The sequence below is a fragment of the Mustela nigripes genome, chromosome 4 (genome assembly GCF_022355385.1).
Source record: "Mustela nigripes isolate SB6536 chromosome 4, MUSNIG.SB6536, whole genome shotgun sequence".
Classification (NCBI taxonomy): domain Eukaryota; kingdom Metazoa; phylum Chordata; class Mammalia; order Carnivora; family Mustelidae; genus Mustela; species Mustela nigripes.
In genome coordinates this window covers 177,631,722-177,656,188 of record NC_081560.1, presented here as the reverse complement: position 1 = coordinate 177,656,188, position 24,467 = coordinate 177,631,722, and the positions used below count along the sequence as shown (strand labels likewise).

General features: G+C 38.5%; 1 protein-coding gene across 1 annotated transcript in view; it reads right to left on the bottom strand.

The window, feature by feature from the left end:
- Positions 1–1,903: 1,903 nt before the first annotated feature.
- The window catches only part of ATRNL1 (attractin like 1), an 806,361-nt gene continuing 783,797 nt past the window's right edge, over positions 1,904–24,467 (bottom strand). The window contains exon 29 of the mRNA XM_059398662.1: positions 1,904–3,916. Coding sequence (XP_059254645.1) covers positions 3,792–3,916 — 125 coding nt within the window. The 3' untranslated portion in view covers positions 1,904–3,791. The remainder of the gene's footprint in view (positions 3,917–24,467) is intronic.

Genomic DNA, 24,467 nt, shown 5'->3' with positions numbered 1-24,467 from the left:
TTCATTCATTTGGTCAATTTTAATTTTTTAAAACCTTTCATATAAAACACTCCAGTCATCATTTTATGTTTCATGACAAAAAGTTGTACCATGTACGCCAACCAAATGTAAGGACTGGTTTCTTCTGGCCTTACTTGAATGGAAGTGACAATTACTGTTCCTGCCTGACGGTCATCAAACAGTCATTTAAGAAATACTAAAGCTGTATATATTTTGAAAGAGTCAAAACTTCTAAGGACTCAACCATCAAAGTAGTTTTTTAAAGAAATTTCTATGTCCTAGAAATAGAGGAACTGAAGATTGTTATGAAACTTTTACCTACAAAAACCTACTTGATCTTCAGCTGTGGTGCAAGATGGATGAAAAATTAACAGACGGATTCATATGACAGGTAGTAGTAAAGGAGTGGCCTGGTAGCCCCAGGATGGTCAAGACCAGCTATACTGCATGGAGAACCTGCTGTGGGAGGTTTATGTTCATTACCCTCTAAGCTCACAGCAGCTCCACACCTCTATTCACAGATGCAAAGTCTGGATGCTTCTAGAGGTCAAAAATGTGCCCAGCACCACGCAGCTCGAAGCTGGTTCCAGCATCTGTTCCCAGGCGTGTCTGCTGGTCTACACTCTAAGGGACTCTGCAGCAGGACCATAGCCATACAATGACCACTGTCTGACAAAACTCCCCAAAAATGTGTTCTTTGGGGGTACTGCAAGTATTTATTCCATGTTGAAATGTGTCCTATTTGAACACAGTAGTATGTGGCATACTCTTTCCTTCGACGTGTGTCACTGAAATAAATTTCCACTCAAAAGTGATTATGAAAATCCCAGTCTCCTTAAAATGTATTAAGTTGACCTCTGAGGATGTCCATCTCCTCAACAAGATTCTCTAGTTGGCCAAATATTGTCCCCAGGCAGATTTTTAATTTTATTTATTTATTTTAGAGGGAGTACGAACGGGAGGGGTTGAGGGAGAGGGAGCTCATGACCCTGAGATCATAACCTGAGCTGAAACCAAGAGTCTGACACTTAACCGATTGAGCCATCCAGGCACCACCTGCCCCCTACTCCCCACCCCTGTGCCCAGGTAAATTTTTAAAACTCCATTCTATTTAACAAAAATTTTTAATACTTGGAAGAATAAGAAATCCTAAAATCTAAAGGACGTTTCAAAGTTATCCTAAACTGAAAGGTACAGAATTCCACAAAGATAAAGTTTTCAAGACAATCAGTCATTTCACTGTATACTTTTGGAAGAGGATCTGTATGTATATGTGTGGATTGAATTTAAAAAGTTAAAAAAAAGGGGGGGGCATCTAAATTTAAAGTGTTTGGGGTATGGGGACAAAAAGAACGTGACACAGATTCAAAGTGAGAATCCCTAAGGTCTTTTCAATCCATTTCACCTGAGGGTGAAGAATTTTACTGCCAGTAAAAAGCTTTGATAATTTGAGAAGATGTTGCATAATTAGTCACGGAGTTAGCAATATTTGGCCCGGAAAGATACAGTATGACTTTAACTTCACATTGCATGATGTCCTGTTGTTCTCTAAAATTCAAATTTTCAAGCGTTAGGAACCTAGTGGGATTCGAGATGGATGAAGCTTGGCAATTTTTTCATAGTAATACTGTTTACTTGGCCTCTCCAAAAGGACGGCTGAAATAGATCTTACCTACAACTCTCTCTGCTTTTGTGTTTTTGTTATATAAGCCTCCCTCATGATAGTCATTCGAGAATCAAAACAAATCGGGCAATCGTTTTATTTTTAAATGATTATATTTTTGTAGTCACCAGTTTTGTCAATTTATTTCTCCAGGAGAAAAAATCAACATTTAAAGGGTCCAAAAAGAAGCTAATAAAATTACTTGATTGTTTTTAGGAGACATTTACAAACTTTGCTTACTTCTTTTTTTTTTTTTTTTGAGAGAGAAAACATCACAGGGAGGCAAAAACAACCAGTCCCACTCCCGCCCCCTCTCCCAAAAAACCCACAGGCTATAGATGAATTATTCTAAGAATTAGTCTTATTTTTAATGCATAGAAAATAGCAAAATTATCATGCCAACATAAAGGATATATACTATAATTAGCAAGTGCCTAATTATCAAAACAATGATAGTCATGGCTCGATGCAACCTAGCAATCGTATATACGATGCAACTACCTATTGTATGGTCATTCCTCTTCTATATTACATTCAGTCCTCATCGGATGAAGCTATGGATAAATGGCATCATGAAATAAACATTGAGTATCACAATAGGGTCATATTCTGCTACTGCACGATCACAGCATGCAAGGAACTATGCATCCATCAGCTGTAAACAGTAAAGTGGTTTACCTTCCAGAAATCCAAAGAACGTGAAAAGTACATAGATAGTACTAAACCTCAATTATATTGAAATGACTTTCATAGTGAACGAAGCTGTGTTGTATGAGGCAGCTTTGGATATCTCTGTCACTGCTTTCTACACATATCCTGTTGTCCCCCTGAGGTGGAGAAAACATTTCAAAGGAGATCTGTGATGCTACTGAGTTCTAGCGAACTGGTGTCCAAATGAGGACACCAAGGATTCTATGTCCCAGAGTGAAAGCGCTTTGAAATCATTTTTCCTTTCTGCCATGATGCAGATTTGTGAATCGTTAAGAATATGGTCAATGTGGGCCGTGATGAACTCATTTTCTAAACTGGAAACTTCCTCTCGTGACATTAACGCGTCCACGTTAGAAATAAGGATACTGTAGACATCGACTTGATGGTGGGAAGGGACCTGAATCACATTAAAACTTGGGAGGTGTCACCTCTAAAATACTTTTCATAATATCTGCAAAGCATAGATAAAAATCGAGCAGCTAGGAGAGGAAGGCCAACAGAAGATGGTCCGTTCTTACAAAATGCAGATGGTCTGATCCAATGATTCCTAACCAATTAAAAAAATCAGCACAGTAGAGCTGAGGCTTGCACACAGTAAAATAACCATTTCAGCTCTCTCCAGTTTCGGTATCGGAGGGTTTTTGGAAGGAGGGGAAACATTGATTGCTGGACAGGTTTTTCCATGCTCTATCAGCTCTGATAATGAGTTAGGCAGTTGGCGTGGATGACAGGAATGTCCTTTTCACTCAGAATTCTAATAAACCTCCTGTGAAGTTGCACACGCCGTCCATCCAAATGTGACCAGTTGTGGTCTGCGTTCCTGTTAGATGGAAAATAGTCACATTCTCAAACCGAGTGTAGACATGATATGGTCATGTGGAATATTTAAATATACTACCTATACCCTACTAAACCAAAATCTTGCTTTTACATTTACAGTGAGATAAAACAGCATTTAAAGCCATTGCAATTTGCTCATTTCCTGTTCATATACAAGTGATTTAAGTTTGCTTATGAGGCAAAAACTGTACAATTCTCATCATCCAGGCATTATAAAATGTCTTTCTTTAAAGTCTTGGGATATAAACAGTTTGGTTTATATGAATTACATATTTTCATCTGCATTAAGAAACAATATACATCTTTTTCCAGCGTAATTTAATGTTATCTACGATAAGCCTAAGAGAGTCGTAAAAACTGACTTTATCGTCCGTGACCATCAATACTGTTACTTTCATAAAAGTCACGAACATTCTCTGGTCACTCGGGTCATTGCCCATTCGGAGGGAACTGTACGTGAGCCCTGGGACCATACGGAGATTCGCCTCCATAAAAACTGAGGCCACAGACCAGCCTTAATGGAAGTCATTTTACAAAATCGAAACATTTCAGAATATCCAGAAGCAGCTTCTGTTTCTCAGACACAAGTTCCCTGACGTGTTGAGAGGTGGTGTTTTCGATTTCGGACTCCCGAAGTCTTGTCTTTACTATCTGAAGGCTTCTGTTGTGAAATATCTATTAGGGCACTGGCAATTGCAAGGCCTGTAAGAAGAGGAGAAAATCATTCAAATATTTAGTTAGACATTTCTGGGAGAGTGACAGTGGTATTTTAGCACCCTGTTTTTTATTGTTTTATATTTAGTCATCAAACATTTCACTGTTTATTGGAAGTTAGCATGTAGCTTGCCCTTTACTTAAAATGTTTCTCAATTGAGACATATGAATGTGACACAGGAAGAAGAACAAGAATCTAACAGTTAATTGACTCTGACTTCAGATGGTCAAATTCAGTGTGTGTGACAAAGACATTACAGCCAGCTGTGGACAGGACCCCACACCTTAGTTCCCACGTCTGAACACAAGTTTGTTTTAGCTGTACACAGAATTTTCAGTGTTACTATTATGCTTATGTGTATAGAATAAAAAGCCATTGTATTAATATTTTTTTCTAGAAATTTTGAGCAGTTTTAGGTTTAAAGAAAAATTGAGCTAGTACTGATACATGATTATTAACCAAAGTCCATAGTTTACTCTTTGGGTTCACTCTTTGTATTGTACATTCTAAGGGTTTGGAAAAATGCATAATATCATATATTCAACATTAGAGTATCACACAGAGTAGACTCACTGCCTTAAAAATCCCCTGTGCTTTCCCAGTTTATCCCTCCCCTTCCCATGAGCCTCTGATAATCACTGATCTTTTTTTAAAAGTCTCTGTAGTTTTGCCTTGTCCAGAACATCATATGGTTGGAATCATTGGGCACAGCCTTTTTAGATGGTCTTATTTCACTTAACAATATGCCTTTAGGGTCCATCATATCTTTTTTGGTTCAATGGCTCATTTCTTTTTGGGATAATATTCCATACAATGGAATTTGTATTCCATTCCACAGTTTGTTTGTCCGTCCCCTTATTGAAGGATATTTTGACTGCATCCAATTTTGGGGAATTATAAATAAGGCAAGTGTAAATACCTATGTGCAAGTTTTAATGTAGATGTAAGTTTCCAATTCACAAATACCTAGGAGCATGATCATCAGATCATGTGGTGAGCCTGGCTTTTAGGTTTGAAAGAAACTACCTATCTTGCACAGGAGCTATACTATTTTGCATTCCCACCAGCATTTGACAGCGTCTCTGTCAGCATGTGGTGGTGGTGGTGTGTGGGATTTTAGCATTCTGATAGGAACGTAACTATATCTCATGGTTGTTTTCATTTGCAATTCCATAATAACATAAGATGTTAAGCATCTTTTTCATTTGCTTATTTGTCAGATGCACTTTTTTTTGGTGAGGTGTCTGCTCAGATCTTTTACCCTTTTTTATTGAACAGTTTGTTTTCTTATTGTTGAGTTTTAAGAGTTAATTAACATTTTAGATACTAGTCCTTTATCAGATATGTGTTTTGCAAATATTTTCTCCAAATCTGTGGCCTGTCTTTTCATTCCTTTTTTTCAAGTGCTTTTAAGAAGTAAGAAAGCACCCAGGCACAGAGTTGTGTTATGGACAAGTAGACATGGAAGAAAGACAGCTTGATATTTCTTAAAAATAAGAATAAATTCTGAGTATTATCAGCAGACTATCAGCACAAAAATGAATCTCTAGTTATCTTTGGTAATTTAAAGAGTATTGTTTTGTTACATAATTTTGTCTATTAATTGACAAGAACATTTGGTACGATGTTCATGGATAGTAAAGACTTTCCTAAATTTGTACAATCAATGGTCCAGCCAGATACTCCGGTTTGTCATAGCTATACGTGAAACATTTTAGTTTCTATTAAGTTAGTTTCATATAATTCTTGAGAAAAACAAAATGTGCCAAGTCACCATATTAAACCAAGAGACCAGCCTGCTTGGTTTAAGGGGTGACTAAAGGACTTTTGGTTCATTTTCCCATCTCCTAGGTCTTAAAGACTTGACCCTGGGTTGACCTGAACCAAGCCCTGAGCCCTACAGACATTTCCTCAATGCGCTGCTCTTAGAAGAAGGTCTCACTTTGGATCTGAAGTTATGCAAGATGCCACTGAGTTATTTTACTCCATAATTGACTGCATGTGGGTCATAATTATTTTACTCCATAATTGACTCCATGTGGGTAGTATTCTCTAGGTAGGTCTCGAATGTGATCTGGCAAGAACAGAACTCCAGAGGTCTATGAATAGAAAGAAATGCCAATAGAGGGAAACAGGTAGTGTAAGTGGAGGGTCAACCAGTCTAGCGCACGACTGCAGAAGTCAAGGGACGCCACGTTCAAGGAGTCTGCAGAGAGTTCCAAATGGGCCAGCACTGAGGCTGGATGCAAGGACATTAGATTTCCTCGAAGAAGATCTGGATGATGTTTGAGTCACGTCCGTACCTAACTGAGGAGGGAAGTCTGACAGTTAAGCAGGGAATGGGGAGAGAGGCAAAGTGAGAACACATAAAGCCTCCATGTTCAAGCCGTTTGGCACTGCAAAGAGTTGAGTTGGTACACAGGGAAAGCAACAGGTCAGATGAGATATATGCAAATACAGAGCATCATCTGAGGACATACATTTTTCGAAGGAAAAAGGAGTTTTTATGTACATGTGAAAATAGAAGAGAAGGTATTTGTGGAGAAGAAGAAATTAACAAAGCTAGGGAGGGAAAGGATTAAAAAGTTACAGTAATCACTGCCTAGGCTGATAATCTTAGATATTTGCCTTTTAAGGGCTGCTGTTAAATACCCTGCTCTTTCAGGACATTAAATAAACATTCTGAATTGCTTAGAGATAACGCGAGTTTAAAGGTTCAGAGTTTAAATAAATATTGCTTTCTTGACCTCTGAAGAATATGTAGGAACTTCTGAAGTGCCCACACAGATATTTCTGCTGTAGGAAATAATGATTTTGTTATTTCTTCAAGGGAGGGAGCTGAAGCACATGTTTTGTTGTTGTTAAAAAGACTCACAGGCCAGGGTTGTGCTAACAAAAAATTCAGTACAGGCAGACCTTAAGTTTCCACAGATCTCTTGGCATCCTTCTGTCATAATTCACAACCTTCTGTTACTTCATTCCTGGCACCATCTTTTCCAGAGACAGCCAAATATGACAAAGAATATATGTCTCTTCTAATGTAGACAGGGACCACTTACAGTAATTGCAATGATCACAGCTTCTAAATATGAAATCATGTTATTCATTAAACTACTGCATGACCCAGTCCAAACGAGCTCTGAAACACAATACTCTTCCATTTACATGTGGCTGCAAATGTGATTTTCCTAACAGAAGATATAATGTCAGGAGAGAAGCAGTTTGAGTTGCCCAAACAGGAAATTCCTTGCTAATCTAAAACTGCCACTGTACCTTTGCAATCCAGGCTATTGGAAGTCTGAAGCCAAATTAAAGTCGTGTCTCTCATATCCTGGGTTTGCTAATGATTTGTAAGTTTGAAAACACATTCCATTGAAAATAATAAATCACAAACCATATTTCAGTCCTTGATTTACAAATAAAATCGCAAATCATGCTCATTTTTAATTTGGCAAATTTTTGTTCTTTCCTATGGAAATAGAACTATCAACTACATTTACAGATTCTGCATAAATGGCACGTGCATGTAGGAACCTTGAATTCCTACAGTGATGTTGAGTGTCCCCCACATGTACCCTGAGAGGAGGCTCCAGGGGGCACATGACCGGCTCTCATCCTCTGGAAGGGCCAAACCAACTTTTTGTTTAGATTTAAACTTGGATCCTTTACAGGACTACACAGCTGTAGCATCTCATGAGTTATCCTTTTAAAATAATCTTATAATTTAATTAAGAACAGCATAATGATCAGAACAACTGCATGTATTCTGAATCAAATTATTGGGCGTAAGTTTTTATTACCATTTTTGCATTTCTTTATATTGTACTCTGTGGAGAACTCTAACACAACAACCCAGAAATTGCTAGGTCCTCATTCAACCTTCAAGAAGCCTGAACAGAGGAGTAAACATGAGGAAACAGGTCCCAGTCTTCCCGAAGTGTCTAGTGTGTGGAAGTCCCTTTAAAAAAGGGAGAGAGGTTGAGAAGTCAAACTAGTTTCTATCCTTGCCCTTCAGTATACTCTGTTGTAGGGAATCTTAGTTGGTATAAAGAAAAGTTGTCAGTAGCTCTTTAAGAAAACCAGTATTTCTGCCCTCTCCTTGCATGAAACATGTGTATGCTGGTGGGAGACTGACTATATAAACAGGCAATCACCAGGCAATAACATGACTCTGGCCCACAAAAGCAGCAACCTGCTCAGGAAACCAACCCCTATCTACAATAACCAGACTAGGAAGCCCGCCTGCCGTGGCAGGTTTGCGGGAAGTCAGCCTGCTATCTCTGGTAACAATCCAGGAGGTGAAATGATTACCCGGTAACAACGGGTCCCACCTACCAAACTTCATTAATAACTGACAACTTCCCTAATTTTTGTCCAAGCTTCCAACTTAGGGCCAACCCAAGAAGGGCAAATATGGACCCCTAACCAATCATCTAGGATGCCCCATGTCTAGTTAACCTGACTCTAGCTTTCCTGTGCCAATAGCTTCCAATCAGGGCATGCTTGAAGTCCTCTCTTTTTTCCACTATATCCCACACACTTGCCTATTTTTAAGCGTCTGTCGAAATGCAAGCACTGAATGTTGGGTGATTCCCTTGCTGGAGCAAGTTCTGAATAAATAGCCTTGCTTGTTATTTCTTTAGTCTTGGTTTATTTTCAGAAGGGTGATGAAGAGATAAAGGTAGCTTGAGATCTTTCCTAGGTTGTTGTTTTTTTTTTTCAATGCATCAATAAATAAAAACAACTTAAAAATAATTCATCCACATTGCTCTTTGAGGCAAACCCTTTCTCCTTGTTTAGAGTTCCCTGGGAAATCTGTGCCCAGGGAGAGGTTTCCAGGTGCCGACCCCCCACTCCTGGTGCCCCTAGTGGAAGCGCTTCTGGCCAACAGGACGCCATGCAGCGGTGCGTGCTGCCCAGGGTTTGAGTTCCATTAAAATCAGGTCACTCCAGAAGATCATTTTTCAAAACGTCACACAAATCATCTGATGAAATCCACTTATTGTGTTCTCTGGGCCTAGCATAGTTCCTTGTTATCAAAGCAATACAATTAACCGGGGGAACAATTCATTATTTTAGACTGGTGGTCCAAAGGAATTTCATTTACCGTGTCAAGATGATGCACAGACGCGGCGGGCTGCAGAATTTACATCAAAATATGCCGGGAGAGTCAATAAAAATGCTGGGGTTTAAATATTTATTATAAGCTTTACCTTTTTGCACTTCTAGTTTTTAAATACCAGACACGATGACATTTAGGTTATTTAAATATGAATTATAAACCTCATAAGAAAGAAGGTACCATCTTCTGTTTCGTACTCCACCTGCCAAAGCCTCATGGTGTGTCAAACATGCTCTTACAGAGGTGGCATGTCACTGGTGGCTGTTCTCAGTCACTTGGGGCTTGGTGAGCTGGGAAGAAAGCAGACTCCTTTGGGACCATGCAGACTTCCTTCAGAACAGGGGCACTATTTAACAGTTACTGGTGTGAATGCCAAGAGCTACCATGGATATTTAGGAAGTAAGTAGAAGATATACCAGAATCAGACCTTTACCCAGATTCTTAAGGGAAAAAAAAATTCCAACCATTTCTTCCTAAAATTAAGAACTTTGTTTCTCAATAAACACCTGCAGACATGCCCTTAAAAAACAAAACAAAACAAAACAAAAACAATAGAAATGACTAACAGCTACATATTTACATGGTAAATAAATATATCTTTTTAAACCGCTAAATTTGCAATGAAAGCCACCAAGGAGAAACATCAGGGATTGAGTTATCTTTAGTAAAACTCTAGTTTTTCCTAATGGAAGTGGAATGGTATTAGTAGACTCCGGCTGTAACAATGTAATCATAAAATTACTGATGTGTGTTTTTTTACAATTATGCAGAACAATTAATAAGTACAGTAATAAAATACTGCACATCAAGTGAAATTGCCTTGGAAAGAACATCCTCTTTATATACAAACATAGCACTTCCATTTTACATTTGAACAAAGCCCCCGAAAAGTCATTCATTTTGAAATGCTCCCCTCCCAAGTCTGTGTAAAAGCAGGCACCACTATATATTTTAATTTTCCAGGAAAACAGCTTCATTAGGCGTGAAAGGTTAATTGCAGGTTTAAGTGGAGCTCAGGGAATGGTGCAGGGTCTGCAGTGAATTACACAGTCTGCTTTAGGACGACTTGAATGAGTGCTGTAAACTGTTTGCCCTGCTGAAATGTTTTACTACCTCATTTACTATCTGTCTTCTTTTACGGCTTGTATTTGTAGTTCTTCTAAACCTTTAATGGCTACAGTTTTATTTCACTGTAATCAGATTTAAATGGAAATACCATGCTGGGATGTTTAAATGTTTTCCCTCTGATTGTATACAGCTACATACTACTGATCAGAGTCCTGGCTATCCTTCACATGATTAAGAAAGTGACTTTGGGAAACTTTGATGTTACCTAGACTCTAGCTATTGTGCAGACTTAATTTAACATTCAGTGTGGCCATCCTTGCCAATATGCAACTAGGGCTGGATGCATAATTAGAAAATATGCATTTCCATTTTAATTTATCTGTTGGAAGGCCAGTGCAACTGAAGTCATTATTAGGCAGAACTCCAAAGGTTACATTGTTGAACCAAAATTGAAATGCTTCAAGTACTGAAAACACTGGAATGACAAATGGACTAGTCATATTTGTCTGAGAGTTTAAAGAAACGTTTCCCTTCACCTACTAAAAACCAATGACAACTAGAGATGTCAGTGTTTAAATACAAATTGTAAATGTATTCTGCTTATACAATTTTGTTTGGCCTTTAACACATCATAATATTTTAAAATTTCATTTAAAGACACACCGTGCAAGTTTTATGAAATATAATCCTACCCCAGCACCACAGATGCCACCTTCTGTAACATTGCTAAGTTCTCCCTAAATTGTATATGGACTGTTCTCTGATTGGTTGGAATATGTTGAGTAAATCATGGTCATTACTATCTCAAGCCATGGTTTAATGCAAATCCTCATGCTTTCTTAACAAGTAAAGTTTCTTTTGGATGTTAACAGTTCTAATTTTAATTACATAGTAAAAAATCTTACTAATTCATTTAAAATATTCAGTGATTTTTTTTTTTTTTTTAAGAGTCACGGACATTAGAAGAATCAGCCTTATAGCTACCCTTCCACATTGTTAAGTAAATTTCCAATTGAGAATTCTCTCATCCTAAGCCACCTGGGGAAATATTTCCTGGTATTTTCTTCCTTCATTTAAAGGAATCTGATATGTGATAATTCTTTATTTTAAGCCCTAATCATCTTTAAATTAATCAAAGTGCTTTCTGATCATTCATTGGAAAAATCAAACCATGGTAATACTGTAATATTTTATTTTATGGTAACATTTTATTTTCCAATAGGTAATATTATATTTTATTTTCCATTAGGTAGATATTTTATTTTATTTTGGTAATATTTTATTTTCCATTAGGTAGAGACATTGTATTTCAGCATTTCTAGTAATAAAATGTCATTGGTTGCTTTAAATTAAATGAGATTATGTGTGAAAATATTTATAAATTCCTATACAAAGGTAATTAATAATTTTAATAATTAAACAATCAGTTACTACCACTACTAGTAAGAAATCAATCAAATTATGAATGTCCAGAAAACTCCAAAGTCCTCAAATATCTAGAAAGTGTTTGAAGGGCAATTCACTTCACTTAACTATTATTTCTTGAGTGTCTACTATATATGTTAGGCACTGCACTGAGTCCCTAAGAGTTTAGCAATGGATAGATAAGACAGACAAGACATAAAAGATTTGATATCCCATGGAACTTCCATTATAGTGAATCAAGCTTTTGTTTTCTTTTGACAGAGTTATTGTGAAGATTAAATGTGAAGTGCTTAGGAAAAGTACCTGGTACCTAAGAGCTCAAAAATGTCATCATCACCATCATCATTATCATCACCGCCATCATCATCACCATCACTACCATCACCTCCATCATCACCACCACCATCATCACCATCACCATCACCATCACCACCATCATCACCATGACCATCATCACTAAGTGAGAAGTCTGAAGTCAAGTAGGGAGCAGTTGACAAAACACAGAGCACTCAAGACTTTGCTTCTATCCTTTAATAGCATTCATTCATTCACCCAACAGCTAGTGTGCCTACTGTCTGGAATGCCAAATAAGGAACACAGTTAGATAGAAAGGGGGACTCAAAGACTTGTGGATGGCATCAATTTAGAGCAACATTGTCAGTGAGGTGGTACTGTGTTCAATCCTCAAATCAAAATTATTTTGATGCCTTGGATAACCAAATTGAGAATTTGCTCATAGTGATACAGAAGACTTATGTATATTGCTATTCATTATAGAATATGAAAATAATTGAAAGTGGTAGTGGCAAAATAGAGGAAAGGCAACATGCAACAGAGAAAGCATTGTTTATATTAATATTGCTCTATTATTGGAAATACTACCAATAATTAACCTTTATCCACTTTCTAGGGTTAAAAAAAATGCTTTCCCATTGATAATCTTTGGCTTAAGTGGGTCAGGGAGCTCATTGTATGCCCTCTTCACTGATGGCCAAATGAGGCACAGAGTGATGAAATGCCCAGTTCAGGGCCACACAGCTGGCGCTGGAGGTGGCACCTGAACTCAGGCCTCCAGACCCTTTGACTTGAACTCTGCTCACTTCATACCATTAGAAGAAAATTGCTACTTTAGTACAAATGAGTAACATATGATATTAAGCCAAAGGCGGGGGGGCTGTGGAACCCAAAATTCAAAAACTGGTAGAGGTGTAAAATCAGTGAAGGTCAAAGGCATTAATTAATGTTGATGGTTATAAAAATAATAGCAATAATATACTTTTTTAAAAATCCCTATTCTGTTACCATTGACTGAATGCTTACTAATGCAGTCATTGCCCTCAGCACTGGATGTGTATCATTTTATCCACTTATGCAAATAGGAGCAGACGACAGTGTCGCTTCAACTGACAAACCTGTGTTGAGGGCATATATGTAACTAGCATGGTTGAGGTGGGCTGTTGTCAAAGAGTCATTATCAAACGGCGTGAAGCTAGGGCAACAAGACAAGCACTCCTAGATTTGCTAATAATCACACAGAGATAAATGCTATGAAGTAGGCCCAAAGCATGAGGGAAAAAAATGCAGAGGGGAGACCTCTGGGGTGGGTGTGGAGGTCAAAGATTCCCAGGCGAGATGGTTTCTGAGCTGAGGTGTGAAAGATGAGAAAGGATTACGCGGGAGAAAAGGCCTGGCCTGAGCACTGGGGTGCATTCGGGCTACCGGGAACTAACGCTTCCCCAGCACGAAGGGCAAGGGCATTTGAAACTTTTGGACGTTTGCTCTGGGTGGAGCACAGGTGCGAGCAGGAGAGTGAGGGGAAGCAGAAAGGAGTCCAGGAGACAGCCCCAGCTGCCCAACGTGGGAACAGGTGTTCCGTCCGCAAGCCGGAAAGAGCCACGGGATGATTTTAAGGAGTGGAAAGGCATCACCATATGTTGATTTCAAAGAGACACTCCTAGTGGTAGCTGAGACGGATGGGAGTTGGGGGTAAGGCTACGAGAACTATAACCAGATAAGAAAACAGCAATAAAGAGAGAGAAAAAAAATGATGAACAGCACAGATGTTTTAGGAGAGATTAATATGGGAGATGAAAAATAGGGAGTGATCTAGACCAACTCCCAGCTTGCTGGCTTGAACAGCCAAGTGCATACAAATGTTACTCACTGGCATGTGAAGGAGGGACAGAATCACCATGGCGGATCATTTGTTCTGTTCTGGACGTACTGAGTTCAGCGATCTGTGAGACATCTCAGAGGGGGTGTCTGGCTAGATAGGCCAGTGGGAAGCTCAGAAATAAAGTCTAGCCCAGAGATAACCAGGGTGTTCTGCATGGATGGAATCTGAAGGCTTTGTAAGTATAGGCAAGTAATGCTAGGTGTTGTAATAGTTAAAGGCTGACATCTCAGTGGCTCCACATCTTAGTTCATTTCCTCACTTTGTAAAAGTCCCAGATGAGTATCCTGATTGGTGTCGGGACATGCGTGGAGGGGGGGGGGGGAGGATGAGGGAGTGAGTGCAGCCCCTGGCCTGTGCAGTAACTCCGGGACCCGGGCTGACGGCCATTCTGCCATCTTCAGCTGGGGCTTCCACGAGTGCCTGGGCCATTGACATCTAGGAGGCAGGTGGGAGACGAGAAGGTAGAGAAGCTCATGGTACTGCCTCAATGCCATTAGCAAGTCCTCCTCTGCGGGAACATCTCTCCGCTAAAGGATGGAGGGTCGGATCTTGGGTGGGAAGCCGGCAGTCTCTGCCACCAGGCGGAGGAGGCTGCCCTTGGTGGGAAGAAGAGGGTAGAAGGAGGTCAGCCCGAGAGGAGACGACTGGCCATGGTGGTGGGGAGTCCACGGGAAGACAGACCACCCGGAGAGGCAGGAGGAAGGCAGAACTGAGACTGGCCAAGACTCCAAGAAGACTAGTCAGGGGCTAGTTCTAACCTGTGGGACCCGTTTTTGTTTGTAACAAATAGCCACAAAATTCCATGACAACTCTAAGCCAGCTGAGTGCGTGGCTTCCAAGCTTTTCTTGATCTGAAATTCGGAATGTCCCTTGAGAGGTTTCTCTTGGAAGGAAGTTGGAGTCGGTGGTTCCTAAGGTCACTCTGGCTCTCTAGATTTATGGCTGCAGCTGCCTTTCTTCAGCAGGCCTGCAGCCAGGACCCAGACCCCGCCGCAGGCCCCCTCGCTTGTACAGGCTCTCGAGGGCGGCAGAGCGGGCTGCCATGAGCATGACTGCAGAGTCCGGGGACAAGGACTTCCTTGCTGGAGATGAGCATTTGTTCCTGCTGCCTATGGACTTGTGAAGGCCTGGACATACTTCTACCAGAGTGAGAACCACACCCGTAACAGTAGGTATGGTCTGTACTTCCAGATGTGGTTTCCGTGACGCCAAGAACACCCACCAAGACCTGGTTCTACGTTTCCTATCAGAGAGATAAGGAGGAGGCACGGTGTCAAAGACCAAACTGGGACTAGCATTATGTCTAGCAATCTCTGGACAACTGAATAGATTATTTTTTAAATTAATTTTCTAACTCTTCGTGTTATAATAGAATTTTGCATTTTTAACTCTGCCTACCCCCAAGATTGGGAGCACTTAAAATGTAAGAGCTATGTTTTTATTCACCTTTATATCCCAATGCTTAGTCTGAAATAGGTAGTCAACAACCACCACTTGAATGAGGAGTAAATGCAATATCGTCGTTCTGTATGCTGCTAAAGAAGCGAATTCTGATTCGAGGTCTTGGTGTTATTTTATCTTGAAGGTATTCGGAAACAGAGGCTCGCCTCCTTCTTTTCTCTCTCCCTGTGCTTCGCTGCAAAGAAGACAGTGAGTGGAGCGTGGGAATAATGCAGGGCAGGGAGGGACCACCAGAGCAGCAGTGGACCTATAAACAGTCCCTTGTCCAAAAGGGGATCCAGGGGAGAGTCTCCTGCATGGTCTCACTGTGCTCCCCTGAAGGCCTGAACATGCTTATGTCCAGACAGTGGAGCTACACCAGTGAGCATCTGGCCCAGTATCTTGGTCAACATGGTCTATAAACAGGTTTTAATATCTGTGGCTGTGTGTACAATATTGATGAAAAATTGAAACAGCTGCCCCACTTGCTTGGCAGTGAAGCATTAGCAATTCAGCTCTCCCGAAATGTCTTTGGAGAGACTGAGAGTTTTAAATCAACTCGGGAAGCCCCATCATAAGCTTCTTTCAGTTCCTGAATGAACCACTTCCCAAAAGGGTAAAATCAGTTCACCTTTCAAGTTCTGATCTCTCTCTGGAGATCTGTGCAAAGTTAGAGCCAACACAAAAAACACAAATAATTTTTTGAGCTCTGATATCTATTTATAAGGAACTAGATTATAATTTTTAGTCAAGGTTAAACAGTGTTGGTATGCTGTGAGTCACTGCTTTCCACAGCATTTATAGAAGAATATATGAGAGTACAGTAGACAGCCTCAAGCTTAAATACCACACAGTGCCTATGGACCACACTGACTATTAGAAGACAAGCCATCAAAAAAAAAAAAAAAAAAAAAAAGACAAGCCATCAACTTAAAAAATAATGAAGTTTAGTATTGTCCAAGGTGATGTTTCTGCTTCCCTAAATTCACAGCTGTCAATTTGTGCCTTCTGTTTAAAACTCTCAGATCATAGCAAAACTGGGAGGGAAAAAAAAAGCAAGATAAAATTATGCAAATCCTCACTGCTAGCCATTTAGATAAAATGGAAGGGAAAAATGCCATACAGAATCATGATTTTTCCATTAATATTATTATAAATTGCTTAGACCTTACCAAAAGTTATTACAGATAACTTAATGGCCAAAGGCATTTTAGCAAAAACAGATGTGTCTGTAACCAAATTGATCCTTGATAAATCTCCTTTGCTGAAGAAACAGGCAGTATAGTTGGACAGTGCATTTCCCAAAAAAAGACTCCAAACCATGCCTCTGATGTTTGCTAAGTGATCCAAGACCCCAGATAGTACACATTTCTCTCCAGTAATTCAAAACAGGGACTTTGGGGAAGTAGTTTGTTTAAATGACCTCCTTTAATCTGACAGAAAATATTATAAAAGAAACCTTCATTCTCTGAAGCAATTTTGAGATTCTGACTGAGCTTGTCCCATAAAGACTGACCCTTCTGAGTGAAAAAAGTGTCATTTTGCCCCACTTTGCCTTTGGAAACAATCAAAGTGTCCCCTGAGCTACTGTAAATTGAGAAGTGTTACGAAGAGTCAGCACTAGTGGGAACCTTTCAAACTCTACAGGCAGGTAAATCATAGAGGGAGCAGATTTCAGAATGATCTGGAACTTTCTGATGTTATATCCAGGGGGATAAACATGGTCCTGCATTCATTCCAAGGTATCTGTAGACACAAAAAGAACTCCAATACATTGTTCTACAATCTCTGACTATAGTTTTTTAAATATCCAAATATATTTGGAGAAGGGATATCTTGCTAATCATAGCTTCTTCATAGCGTGGCAATGAAATGGGCTAAGAGATGGATGGAGACAGAAATTCGTATTTGTACGTGTAATTATAAAGGGCCCACTGGAGAGAGAATCAGAATGTCATTTGTGGGAGAGATGGAAGACTTTGCCTTCTTCATTAGGCGTATTCACTTTGGATTCTATCTACCTATTTTCAGTAAGTGCCTTAGCTGGCAGGGAGATGAAAAAACTTGCTTTCAGGTCAATAAAGGAAATCTCTTATGATCAATGGTTGATTAGAACAGGATCTTCTGAGCAGCAGGCTCTGAGCTGCATTCTGTAAAGGGTTTTCAAATTAGTCTTACTCTGAGGTCTGGGCAAGGGGCCAGTTCACCATCCAGCTGCTGCTGACTTTCAGCCCGATGGTTGATGAGTTCTCATAATTAGAGGAAAAGTTTTTTTGTTTTGTTTTGTTTTGTTTTGTTTTAATAAGGAAAAGAAACTTGCATTTTAGAGGAATTAAATCTAAGAAAGTATAGGAGTATAGCAGAAGTATGGTACTATCTGGTTTTAAAAAGTATTTATGTTTCAAGATGCACAGATCAATGAAACAGGATAGAGAGCCCAGAAATAAACCCATGCGTTTATGGTCAATTAATCTATGACAAAGGGCAGGAGAATATACAATGGGAAGAGACAGTCTCTTTAATAAATAGTGTTGGGAATACTTGACAGCTACATGCAAAAAATGAAAGTGGACCACTTATACCACACACAGAAATAAACTCAAAGTGTATTAAAGATCTAAACATTGAGACCTGAAGCCTTAAATTGGTCTTAGTAAGATATCTATGGCTATGTCTCCTCAGGCAAGGGGAACAAAAGGGGAACAAAAATAAAAATCCACCATTGGGACTACACCAAAATGAAAAGGTTTTGCACAACAAAGGAAACCATCAACAAAACAAAAAGGTAACTCACTAAACGGGAGATGTTTGCAAATGATATATCTGATACAGGACTAATATCCAAAATACATAAAGAACCTACACAATTCAACACCAAAACCAACAACAGCAAAAACCTAATCTGATTAAAAAATGGGCAAAGGATAGGAATAGACATTTTTCCAAAGAACACATACAGAAAGCCAACAGACATATGAGAAGACACTCGACATCACTCATCATCAGGGAAATGCAAGCCAAAAACCACAAAAATCATCAGGGAAATGCAAGCCAAAAACCACTGGTATCACCTGATACCAGTCAGAATGCTAGCATCAAAAAGACAAGAAACAACAAATGTTGGCAAGGATGTGGAGCAAAGGGAACCCTCGTGCCCTGTTGGTAGGAATGTAAATTAGTGCAGCTACTATGGAAAACAGTATGAAGATACCTCAAAAAATTAAAATAGAAATACCATATGATCCGGCAATCCCAATTCTGATATATGTGTCCAAAGGAAAAGAAAACACTAACCCCCAAAGATAAAAGCACCCCTCCGTTTATTGCAATGTCATTTACAATACCTAAGATATGGAAACAATGTAAGTATCCATTGATAAATGAATGGATAAAGATAATATGAAATGATATACTGGACTATTGGAATATAATGGAATATTACTCAGCCATAAAAAAAGAATGAGATCTTGCCAATTGTGACCACACAGTGGTGATACATAAAGTTGAAATAACTCAGAGAAAGACAAATACCATATGATTTCACTTACACATGGAAACTAAAAAACAAAACAAAACAAACAAACAAACAAATACCAGAAATGGACTCATAAAGATGGAGAACAAATTGGTGGTTGCTAGACGGGAAGGGAAGTGGAGGGAAGGGTAAAATAGATGAAGGGGATTAAGAGGTATGATCTTCCAGTTATAAAATAAATATGAAAAAGATAGCATAGAAAATATAGTATATAACACTGTAATAATGTATCATGACAGAGAGTAACCATACCTATTGTGGCAAGCACTGAGTAATATACAGAATTGTCAGATCACTATGTTGTACACCTGAAACTGGTATAATATTGTATGCCAACTACACTGCAACAATAAAAATTTTAAAAAGGTTTGCACACACACACACACACACACACACACACGAAAGTATATATATATCAGATTTTGTTTTATATTCCTTACTCCAAATCCTTACTTTTTTTTTTTTTTAATTCTTCAAAAACCCTCACTTATTAGAGCTGGAGAATGTAGATTAAAAATTGTATTTACAAAAGTACTTAAGACTTGCCCTTGAACGATGTAAAGGAGATACTGAAAGGCAACTATAAATGACTTATTTATAATTAAGTACATTTAGTCTCCCTTGCTTTTACAATTTTTATTATTTTTTTTGTGTGTGAAAGACTATGTTTTAAACACATTTGGACAAACAAGGATTGCAATAATCAGAACAAATGCACATGCCCTATGAATAGCTGCAGATTTTAATGAATTACATTTCATTCCCGTTTCACTTTCCACAGGTGAAAATGGCCAATGAGCTGTTTTTATTTCTTTGGTCAAGTACTAATCAAGAAAAGAGAAGGTAGAGCAGAAAGTACTGACCTTGAGACAATAAGCTACAATGCCAAAGAACTACCCACTATTTGTGGAAAACTAGGATAATCTGCAAAGGATGGAAAGTGAGTGCACAAAGTAGCAGATCCTAAAGGCTCAGGGACTCAACATCCAAAGTCCATCAAGCATTACGCCTAGCTGCATACCACAGAGCCTTCTTTGCAGGGAATTATAAACAGTGTTATCTGCAAGAAAATATTGGGTGAGCTGCCTGAAACAAAATATGGCTGTCTTTGTACAGACACTACTCATATGGCCAGAACTGATCCAGCTGAATAAGGAGCTAAAACAATTATACCCCAAATTTAATTTTAATTCAAAGCAACAATTAAATTCTGGGTGGAACAGCCTGACTTTTGGGCTGAGCCATTCAGATTGGTTTACAGTTACGGTGGCCTCGATGGCATGTCTAGATCATGTCTTGAACTCTGTGATCCAACATGCAGAGTTGATACACTGTAATCCTGAACATGAGCTATATTTAGAAGCACAATTAAACATGCACAGGCATCTTAGGATCAGAAATCTCCTATATCTCTAGAACTACCGTGAGATGAAATAAATTATTGACTCACTGTAGCTGATGTGGAAAAAGGCTGGTTCAGAAGAAAGAAACAGGTGTAGGATGCCTCCTGAAGATCATTTTAAAATACGGAGTGCTGGTATTCGAGTGTACATTGGACATAGTTAATCATCCACAGCCACATACCCTGAAGCCCGGTCCATGAGGAGACACTTGCTTAACTTCTTAACATGAGCAGAACTTTAATATGAAAGGATCTGTACCATATTCTGTGAGAGGACTTGGAAACTACACCACAAACCTCACAAAGACGCAGATTACTTAACCTTTCTCAAACGTTTATATTAGACTGACATTTGAAAAGAGAAAAAATATATTTTTATATACCAAAGCAGTCTGTTCCACTCTCCATCTTTAACATATTGACATGTGTTTTGTTCTAGTATTAACTCAAAATTAGCTGTGAGATAAAAGTTCATATTAATTATGCCATAATGTAGTCTAATCACTGCTGACATTTTGGAAGGTGGTAAGGTAGCCAAGATATACTGAAAAAGTGGGTGAAAATATTTCATGTGTTCATCACAGGAAGCCTACAGTGCTTCTCCATGAGCTCATTTTGTCCTAAAGTGAACCCAACAAGGACAACTATTGCAAGCAGGATGAAAGGACCTAGTCAAAGCGCAGACTCCTTCAGACTTGTTACTTCTCTGGCTCCTAGATGAGGAGCCAAAAAGATTTTGGACATATTTCAGCTTTAATCTCATTATTTTATTGATTCTTATGACTTTGGTGTAACACAAAAATCAGATCGAAAGTGTCAAAGACTTATGTTTTAGATGTCTCTTCCTCAATTTAAATGATTAGCCCTAGAATTAGTGAACAGTAAATCTAATCGGGCACTGCCTTTTGAAGTCAGCAAATGTTGCAAACTTTAATATTAAAAAACAGATACTTTTATTATACAAAAGTTCCCAAATCCCAGTAGGAAATATATGTGATCACGTTTAGCATCAACAAAATTTTCCTTTTCAAAAATGTGAGCCTAAATTAGTCCCTATAGTTTATCAGTCAGAACAGAAGTTGAAATTTCTCCTTGTTGAACGGAGTGAAAATCGAGCACATCGCAGTTACAACACAAATGCAAAGGAAAATACTGATTTTGATTCTCTCTTGTTCTTCAGGGGAGGATTGACAAAATGGGGTTCTCAGGATGGTTATGTTGAAGAATACAAAGATTCAGTGAGTTTGGTAATGTTTTTGTTTCTTACAATCCCGTTGAAGCAAATTCAGGCATTGTTACAAGTATGAAAGAATCAAGCTTACAGGACAGATTTCTAAGATCATTCTTAAAGTCTGATCCTTCCAATAAGGATGCTTTACACACACACACACACACGCACACACGCACGCACGCACGTACACTTACGGAGTATTAGATTAACCCCTAAGAACCAACAAAGTGCAAAATATTCTATTATATTTCTACTGGTACCCTTTTTATTATCCATATGAACAGACTAAGCAAAGTACTCCCTTATTTAAAGAAAAACAACAACAAAGCAATACTGATTTAGTTCTGGTTTGATGAGAATTTCAAACAAGGAAAAAGGTAAGAGAGTGAGCATCAGAAACTGAATTTGGGGACTTTGGTTTGGGATAATTAACTAATCAATAGACAATTCTCCTTCTCGGGGACACGTAGGGCCAGACATTTATTAAGGAACTTTTCAGAGTTTCATACAAGGTAATTAATACAGGCTTCAATATAGAAAATTACTTTTTAATGACTTTCTGTTCGAGTTACATGAATTTTATGTAAGGAAAGGCTTATGAAGTCTAAGGTTTTCTTTCTACCCAGGTTATTAAAATTTGTATTTGAATATAGTTCCTCTCATTAACATTAAATCAGTTAGCTTTAATTTATGAAAAAGGACTGCTAAGTTTTACAATAGTTTGAACAGCTTTAATTTGCATTCATGAAAAAACACAATAAATTAATTTGCTACTTGGAAAGAATTTGACAAATGCATTAATCATGAAGAAACTGAATTCGGTTTTCTTTACTCTTTCTCACAAAGATAGATGTAAGATAAGAGACTACTGATTTAACCTTCTTTCAGCAGAATGAGATGTCATGATAATAATGGGGATATTCAGAGAACCAGAGAATTTCAGAGCTGGAAGGAATCTTAGAAATCTCTTGGTTTAACATGTAGGGAAAGAACAGGTCAGTATCCCAAACTGTCAGGGGAGTGGGGTGGAGTAGTGGAGGGGAATGATTTCACTTTCTCCATTGGAAAACACAGAAAAGTTAGAATTATTCAAAGACTAATTTGGCATTTAAATATAAAGTTGTTTAAATAAATAACTTCCACCTGCTGCTTCTTGTCCCTGCAGTTTGAGACTACAGTTTGAGCTCAGAGATTATGCGGAATCATAACATGAAACACTTACTGCAGAATTTAGATTTTTAAGCAATAGCATGAAAATAGCACTCAGACTATTCCTGACACCTCCATTGTGCATTGATGTTTTTGACAAGTCAATGAAATACTGTCAAATACATTTACAAATTTGTATCACCGTGAAAAACTTTGGATAAAGGAACATTCAACAGCACTATACTGTGTTGCAAATATTTCTCTAATTTTGCTATTTGTCTTTTTACTTTATTTTTCTCTTAGCATCAAACTTGCTTTCATATGTAGTTCAAGTTACAGGTGCTCTTTATGACTCGTATATTTTTGTGCTACTTGGAAGGGCCTTCCTTACTTAAGACCATAATAAGTGTTCTCCTGTTTTCTCCTATTGCTTTATTTTTTATTTTTTTTTATTATTATTTTTAAATGTATTTATTCCTTTATTATTTAGAAAAAGAGAGAGAGCACTTATGCAGGAGCAGTGGAAGGGACAGAGGGAGGGAGAGGGAGAGAAGCAGACTCCCTGCAGAGTGGAGCCTGATGCGGAGCTGCTGCTGGATCCCAGGACCCTGAGATCATGGCCTGAGCTAAAATCAAGAGCCCGATGCTCAACTGACTGAGCCACACAGGTATCCCAGTTGTTTGTTGTTGTTTTTTTTTTTAATTTAAATTTTTTATATTATTAAGAAAATACAAAAGAAGTTGCAGCGAACACAATATTCTTAGCAAATGTTCAAACTTTATCAATCACTGTTGAATTAATGCAATTCTAATTTTTTTTTAAAGATTTTTTTTTTTTGATAGACAGAGATCACAAGTAGGCAGAGAGGCAAGCAGAGAGAGATGGGGAAGCAGGCTCCCTGCTGAGCAGAGAACCTGATGCGGGGCTCCATCCCAGGACCCTGAGATCATGACCTGAGCCAAAGGCAGAGGCTTAACCCACTGAGCCACCCAGGCGCCCCTGCAATTCTAATTTTTGGTCTACTACATACGTATAATATATGTGAACATATGTATGTATGAGACATTGCTGGGTTGCGTGAAGATGTGCATATAATAATTTACATAATTTAAATCATGGGACCACTTCATCATCACTAGAAGGATTTTAATCCTTAAGTAAAGACTCTGATCAAAAAAGACTGTAAGTGCCTACAGAATGATCTTAACAAAAAATTGAATCGCTCTTTGTAATTCAAACATTACACTAAATTATGGAAATGATTCCTATTCACCCTTTACTGTGGGGTAAAGAACATGAATATCTTAAGGATAGCAAGAAAATAACCCATGAGCCCACTTATTACACGAGTTGTATTCTCCTTACGCTAAAAATACTAAATTAGTTTTGCTCTTTTAGGTCTTTGTGTCTATAGAAGTAAATCTAAATTTTTTCTTTTAACTTACAATTTATTTTTTCTATATGTTATTCTTTATATGAAAGATATTGCCTTACTTCTTATTTTCTTATTAATTTAAAAATTTTAAAACCTGTTCTTATAATATCACATATGCCAGCCTGGAAAAGAGAATTTTTTTGCCAGAGATAATCCTGACTACTAAGAAGAATATTATCAGAGTGCCAGGGTGGCTCAGTTGGTTAAGGGTCCAACTCTTGATTTGGGCTCAGGTCATAATCTCAGGGTCATGGACACTAGCCCCATGTCTGGCTCCTTGCTCAGCAGGGAGTCTGCTTGAGATTCTCTCTCCCTTTCCCTCTCCCCTGGCCACCCCCCAACACTGCTCTCTCATGCTCTTTAAAATAGACAGAGATCACAAGTAGGCAGAGAGGCAAGCAGAGAGAGATGGGGAAGCAGGCTCCCTGCTGAGCAGAGAACCTGATGCGGGGCTCCATCCCAGGACCCTGAGATCATGACCTGAGCCAAAGGCAGAGGCTTAACCCACTGATTTCCTAAAAATTGGTGTCCATATAAAATATTGGTGAATCTCC